Source organism: Pygocentrus nattereri, chromosome 21, assembly GCF_015220715.1.
Source record: "Pygocentrus nattereri isolate fPygNat1 chromosome 21, fPygNat1.pri, whole genome shotgun sequence".
Classification (NCBI taxonomy): domain Eukaryota; kingdom Metazoa; phylum Chordata; class Actinopteri; order Characiformes; family Serrasalmidae; genus Pygocentrus; species Pygocentrus nattereri.
In genome coordinates, this window is record NC_051231.1 from 34,112,549 (window position 1) to 34,120,048 (window position 7,500).

The 7,500-nt window shown below is 46.7% G+C and overlaps 1 protein-coding gene across 9 annotated transcripts in view; it reads left to right on the forward strand.

Annotated features, from left to right (window-relative positions):
* The window catches only part of LOC108415825 (rootletin-like), a 90,040-nt gene that overhangs the window by 21,151 nt on the left and 61,389 nt on the right, over positions 1-7,500 (forward strand). For all 9 annotated transcript variants that reach the window (XM_037532224.1, XM_037532223.1, XM_037532219.1 and 6 more), the window contains 6 exons: positions 788-987; positions 1,410-1,592; positions 2,849-2,993; positions 4,136-4,282; positions 5,551-5,781; positions 6,897-7,090. In XM_037532224.1, coding sequence (XP_037388121.1) covers positions 788-987; positions 1,410-1,592; positions 2,849-2,993; positions 4,136-4,282; positions 5,551-5,781; positions 6,897-7,090 — 1,100 coding nt within the window. The remainder of the gene's footprint in view (positions 1-787; positions 988-1,409; positions 1,593-2,848; positions 2,994-4,135; positions 4,283-5,550; positions 5,782-6,896; positions 7,091-7,500) is intronic.

Below are 7,500 nucleotides of genomic sequence, written 5' to 3' on the forward strand. Positions count from 1 at the left end.
GACAGTGGAGATTTCCAGAATAAGACTGATATGTAAGTCATGGCATCTAATGTAATACCTAAGGCTGCAGTCGACTGTCATTCACTGCCACACTCCCGGCTCCAGCCCCCTTCCTCCCAGCTCTAGTCTCAGTAATGGACTGGACATAGTTTTTTTTTTTTTTTTTAAATACAGTTTAACCCTTAATAACATACCTGCATGTGATCTTATTCCACCTATTTGTTTTTAATGAGTGACAAACCTAAAAAAATATGTACTTCATTTCATTCTTAACTTATTCCCAGTCAGACGTTTTTCTCAGAGCACAGAGAACGTTTCACATTTCAGGTACGGACGTTAATGGGTTAAGTGTGGAATACTCCACGTTCCAAGTTCCTACATGAACTGGTTCTGAATTCACTGCCTGATGACTGAGACGCTGTTTTATGAGAGTTTAGAGAACTTCAACTCCATTCATGGTGGAGGGAGACATGCAGGGCGCTGTGCGGCAAAATAGTCCCCAAAGAAAACTCATTATTCCAGATTTTCCACTGTTTTCCATCATCAACATTCCATATAAGCTCAGATGACGCCTGGTTCCTATCACCACCACTGTAAAGACATCTGAACCATTTCATTCCAAACCGCTCGGAATCTCTCTGTTTACACCTCACGGACTGAGTTATGGGGGAATTTTGAAAAGTTGGTGGAATTACCCTTTAACTGTGTCTTTACTCTCAGTGTTGTGATTAGTGCGTGTGCAGGAAAGCAGCTCTTGAAGTTCATCCCTGCATCTGTCTGCCCACAGGAGGTCAAGGGTCGCCTGCAGGCTGCGCAGTCGTCTTTGCAGCAGCTGCGTAAACAGGTGGCGGAGGCGGAGTCAGGGAGACGGGAGGCGGAGCTACGTGCGCAGGCGATGCAGGGAGAGAGGGATGATGCTCAGAGAGAGAAAGAGGCAGCCGTGAGAGAGCGAGAGAGGATACGGCAGGAGAGAGAGAGACTGACCAGGTCAGCACACCTGCTTTGTTTACTCTGATCGATCGTTGCATGAATGTTGTCTAATTCACTAATAAACCACTTAAAATAAAGGATTTAATTATCACAGATCTTAGTCAGCGGACGAGGTCCTTCAACGAGGTGCTTGTTTCAGGACATGCGGTTATAAGGAGTGTTATAGCCTATAGAGGCACAATACAGGGCAGCCAATCAGAAGAGAGCCCATTTACATACAACAGTTTGTAAAGGCACAGTAACTGAAACAGCCTGTCTGATCCTAAGGGGTACAGAGAGGCTGTAAACCGGTCATGTAGAAGTGAGTTGAGATCAGAAAACCTCACAAACGTTAGAATTAGACCACAGTAAGAAGAAGTGCCCCAAATGTAGGATATGGGCCCTAAAGACTTCCTCTTTTCTCTGTCTTCGTCCTTCAGTGGGAAGGACGGATTGGAGAAGGCGGCCCAGGCAGCGCAGATGAAGGAGCAGCTGCTGCAGCTGGAGTGTGAGAGGCTCCAGCAGGCCGTGGCGTCTGCACAGAGAGAGAGAGACCACGAGAGAGAGGAGAGAGAGGCGGCCGTGCAGGAGAGAGAGCGCGCCAAAGCCGAGGCCCAGAGAGTGTGAGTCGCTCAGCAGCCGGAGCTCAGATTAGATTGCTATTATTATTATTATTATTATTACTATTAATGCCAATTAAAACATAATATTAAATCAGATAAGCCAATATTTCCCAAAAAAAGCAAGATAATAATGTGGCATTTGGCTGACGCTCTTATCCCGAGTCACTTACAAAGTGATCATTTTACAGAGGAAGGTGAAGGCGGTGTTGGGAGTCTTGCCCAAGGACTCTTATTGGTGTAGTATAGGGTGCTTGTCTAAGCAGGGATTCAGCCCCAGTCTACAGCACTGAAGGCAGAGGTGTTACCCACTTCACTATCCCACTATACACTATACCAACCGCTATAATCCATAATAACGACAGTAATAATTAAACTTAAAACTTAAAATGAATAAAGCCTGTGAGCCTCATCACGAAGTACTAATCTGTCCCAGCACTGTACGTTTGCATGACCTGCTTTATGTTAAGTTAATATTAATGTAGTTTTGTGTTTTATTTGCGTTGGGGGGGGTGGGGCCGCTTATTTTTATGATAATATTTATTTTCTGTCATTCACAATATTTCATGTGACAAACAGCCCCCCCCCCCCCCCCCATACCCACTTTCTTTACCTTACGTTGACAACAACATATTAAACAAGAATGTTTTATTTTTTATTGATTAACCTGTTTATTAATCAGATCATTGACTGTTTTTTTTTTTTCTCTGTTCACTTCTCGAGTAGTTTGAGGTTCTTTTGAGAAGAGACTTGTCAGAGCTTGTGGACCATGAGGTCGTGAAACAACATAATAAATAACCGCAAAGATCACAACCACTAAAATAAAGATCCTGCTTCCTTTCCTAACTGACCACTTTCAACATTCTGACACGGTCATGTCCATCACACTTTCAGCCCAGTGTCCTGGTAGCGTCCGTACACTTATGCAAGCAGCAAGAAGAACAATGCAGATGCACACAGAGGTGAACGCTGTATTAAACGGGATTTTAATGTAAAGAATGATATAAATATTTCTCTATAATCATATCGTTCGCTCCAGCTTTGTCTGTTCTAGCTGTGGCCCATCCTAACATACCTGTGTCATGTAGTTGAAGTAGCCGATACCGCGCGCTGAGATGATGTGAACTTGGACGCGCAGATGTGAATCGGCGAGAAAGACCACGTCTGAGGAAAAGGGCAACTGTACTGTGAACATCAGCTCAGATAAATGTGTAGGAAGGACTGAACGAAGAATGTTGACCATCTTTCTCCCTGTGCAGTCAGACTCAGTGGGGTCAGAGTGAAACCCGTGGCAGCTCTCTGCGCTCTGAACTGGCCGCAGTGAAGGAGGCGCTCCAGCAGGGGGAGATAGAGAGGCAGCTGCTGGAGACTGAGAAGAACCAGCTCACTGACGCTCTCAGCAGGGTCTGGATTATTTGATTCCTCAATGTCTTGAAACAAAATGAAATCTGTTCTATTGTAAGTCTTAGACTCTAAGGTCCAGTCCCATTTCTTATTTACACCCAACCCCTTGTTTTCGAGTGTTGCCCCTTGTTCCTGAGCTACAGGGCAGTGGTTGAGATCTTCCTCTGAAATGAGACCCTCTAATAAAAGAGCATCACTTCATTAACAGCTACTAGCGCCGCTCTGTAGGCGACCCTGCCCGTCTGCAGGGACAGCAGAGGAGGGGAAAGTTCAGCTCCTCACTGCTGGGCTTTAGTTACATTTAGGGATCATACGCCTTCAAAGAGGGGGGCAGTTATTTATTATCACCCCCCCTAATTCTTCAGTGATGTGATGCTGAAGTCAGAGATTCTCCAGATTTGAATATCTGTGGAGCAGCAGTTCTGACGCCTGAGGATGAACTACTACACCATTTAAGGTGGACCGGGAAATTTAGCTACTGAGACGTCAGCGCTGCTAGTGAGTTTTCATGCTTGTTATGAAGATAAAGAACCAAAATCCACTGAAACAGCATTAAGCCAAGATAAAACGGTGGTTATTATATTTTTAACAGAGAAAATTCTCCCATTTGTGGGTTTCTTTGGTCTCTTGTTCTCCGTCTCGCCGGTTTTTCTTCTTTTCTCACGTCAGTTTGTTTGGAGTCTCTGAAAACCTCCGTTTGTAGCGCTATCACTTCACCTCACCCCTCTGTCTCAGAATCAGGACACCCTACACCTAGACGAGAACACGCAAAACAGAAGGGTAGGGCTGAGTGGTGAAATGGGACTGGGCCTTAGACAGTTAGACCAGACTATAGTCTAGACTATTTTAAGTATTTTAAGTTTTCAATAAAACTTCACCTCCCAGTAACAAAACAACCCCCAGAAATCACGACTGATTATAAGTGTTTCAGAAAAAAAAGTCTTTTGAGTGGGTGTGTCCATCGCATAAGCCCCACCCACTTTATTCTGGCACCTGTGAGTGTTCTGTAGTGTTCTGTATGGTTCTCCTGATGTAGGGAACAGTGATTGAAGGCCCGTTCACACACACCAGTTTCTGCATACTGCGCATTCCTCATACTGTTAATTATTACACGCCAGGTGTGTTTGTGTGTTTGTGTCCAGGCGGAGTCCAGCAATGCTGAGTTGACGCTGTTGGTAGCGAAGCTCCACTCTGAGGAGGCAGCGCTGCGAGACTCTCTGGCTAAAATGGGCAGCATGAACGAGAGCCTGGCTCAGGACAAGTCTGACCTGAACAGCATCATCATACAGGTACCACACACCTGAACAGCATCATACAGGTACCACACACCTGAACAGCATCATCACACAGGTACCACACACCTGAACAGCATCATCACACAGGTACCACACACCTGAACAGCATCATCACACAGGTACCACACACCTGAACAGCATCATCATACAGGTACCACACACCTGAACAGCATCATCATACAGGTACCACACACCTGAACAGCATCATACAGGTACCACACACCTGAACAGCATCATACAGGTACCACACACCTGAACAGCATCATCACACAGGTACCACACACCTGAACAGCATCATCACACAGGTACCACACACCTGAACAGCATCATCACACAGGTACCACACACCTGAACAGCATCATCACACAGGTACCACACACCTGAACAGCGTCATACAAGTACCACACACCTGAACAGCGTCATACAAGTACCACACACCTGAACAGCGTCATACAAGTACCACACACCTGAACAGCATCATATAGGTACCACACACCTGAACAGCATCATACAGGTACCACACACCTGAACAGCAGCATCACACAGGTACCACACACCTGAACAGCATCATCACACAGGTACCACACACCTGAACAGCATCATCACACAGGTACCACACACCTGAACAGCATCATCACACAGGTACCACACACCTGAACAGCATCATACAGGTACCACACACCTGAACAGCATCATCATACAGGTACCACACACCTGAACAGCATCACACAGGTACCACACACCTGAACAGCATCATCATACAGGTACCACACACCTGAACAGCATCATACAGGTACCACACACCTGAACAGCATCATACAGGTACCACACACCTGAACAGCATCATACAGGTACCACACACCTGAACAGCATCATCACACAGGTACCACACACCTGAACAGCATCATCACACAGGTACCACACACCTGAACAGCATCATCACACAGGTACCACACACCTGAACAGCATCATCACACAGGTACCACACACCTGAACAGCATCATCACACAGGTACCACACACCTGAACAGCATCATCATACAGGTACCACACACCTGAACAGCATCATCACACAGGTACCACACACCTGAACAGCATCATCACACAGGTACCACACACCTGAACAGCATCATCACACAGGTACCACACACCTGAACAGCATCATCACACAGGTACCACACACCTGAACAGCATCATCACACAGGTACCACACACCTGAACAGCACCACACAGTAAATCTTTAACGTTTGCTGTGTGTTGTAGTTGGAGGAGGAGAAGAGTCTCCTGCTGTCTCAGCGGAGGGAGGCGGAGCAGGAGAAACTGACCATCAGAGACGAGCTGGTGCGGCTGGAGCAGGACCGACTAGAGCTGGACTCCGCCCGCCTCGCCCTGCACCAATCACTGCAGGAGTCTGAGCTGCTCAGGGCAGGGCTGGAGGCGGAGCTTCAGGCGCTCCGAGCAGACAGGCAGAAATTACAGGACAAAGTCACTCAGGTGAGTAAAATGTGGGTGCGGAAAACACCGCACGCCGCTCGATTTGAATATAAATGAGCACGTTTTATTTGTCGGTTTGCAGAACTTCACCGCGTTAAAGCCTAAGCAGGTTTATTAGAGTAGAACAAGGTTGTGTATTAGCGACGGTGCTACTCTTGGACTACAGACATGTTATATCCTCCTGTGAGGTCAGGACTTGATATGCGCTTTAAACAGTATTTTGGAAAACTGTAAAATCATTATTTCAGCAAAGTCTGCTCCACAAGAAGGACACTTTGATGGACCTAAAGCAGGGGTCAGCAACATGTGGTTCTGGAGCTGCATGCGGCTCGTTTACTGCCCTGTCGCGGCTCCACAGCTGAATCAGATCAGTAGGTAATAATAAAATAATCCTCCTCTACAGTAAAATAAAGCTCTGCTGATCCTTCAACACAGTTTAACAGTAAATGGTCTTAAACGCTGGAGTTAATGTAGAACTGCTGATTCACCCTTTAACCCTGAAGATCAGCGCAGACGGCTGGTCACCATAGCAACACAGACGACAGTCTCGCCCAGCTAGTAGCTACGAAACGGTAAAGAGAGAGATTTAAGACGGACGTCGATAATCTGGAGACCGCACTGAGACACTTTATCTAGACACTTTATCCACTGCTCTAAGTCAATATCATGCTGCTATAGCAAACTTGCACTCTGGACTTCATATTGCTGCTAACTGCCTACTCTCCTACTCTCCCTCTCTTGTGTACTTTCTATTTATTTATCTATTTTAATAACAGCTCTTGGGTGTAAACTGGACCATGAGATCTTAATTTCGTTCCACCTCATGTACCATGTGATGCGAATGACAATAAAATCTCCTTGAATCCTTGAATCCTTGAATGGACTGATTTACTTAATGAAGTGATGCTCTTTTTATTTGAGGGTCCCATTTCAGAGGGAAGATTTCAACCACTGCCCTGTAACTCAGTTCTAAGGGGCAAGAAGACACTTGAAATCAAGGGGTAGGGGTGAAGATAAGAACATGGGACTGAGCCGAATTACTCTGACTGATCAGTGAAGCTGTTTGAGACGCAGCCTGCGCTGAGGTTGATGTTTGTGCTTTTAATCTGTTCCAGCTGTGTGGCGAGGTGAGCTCTTTGGGGGCGGAGCTTGGCATGGCCCGCGGTGAAGGAGAGCGACAGGGAGTGGCTCTGGAGGAGGCGGGACGCAGCAGGGTGGAGCTTGCTCGGGAAAGGGCGGGGCTAGTGGTCCAACTAACAGCTTCTGAGAGGGAAAACGCGGCACTGACGGAGGAGCTGGCTGCATTCAGGTAGAGAGAGAGACAGAGACAGAGAGAGAGAGACAGAGACAGAGAGAGACAGAATGAGAGACAGACAGAGACAGAGAGAGAGAGAGAGACAGAGAGAGACAGAATGAGAGTCATAGAGAGAGACAGAGAGAGAGAGAGAGACAGAGACAGAATGAGAGACAGACAGAGACAGAGAGAGAGAGACAGAGACAGAGACAGAGACAGAGAGAGAGAGAGAGACAGAGAGAGACAGAATGAGAGACAGACAGAGAGAGACAGAGACAGACAGAGACAGATTGAGAGAGAGAGACAGAGACAGAATGAGAGAGGAGAGAGAGTCAGAATGAGAGAGAGGAACCGGAGGAGCTGGCTGCATTCAGGTAGAGAGAGAGACAGAGACAGAGAGAGAGAGACAGAGACAGAGAGAGACA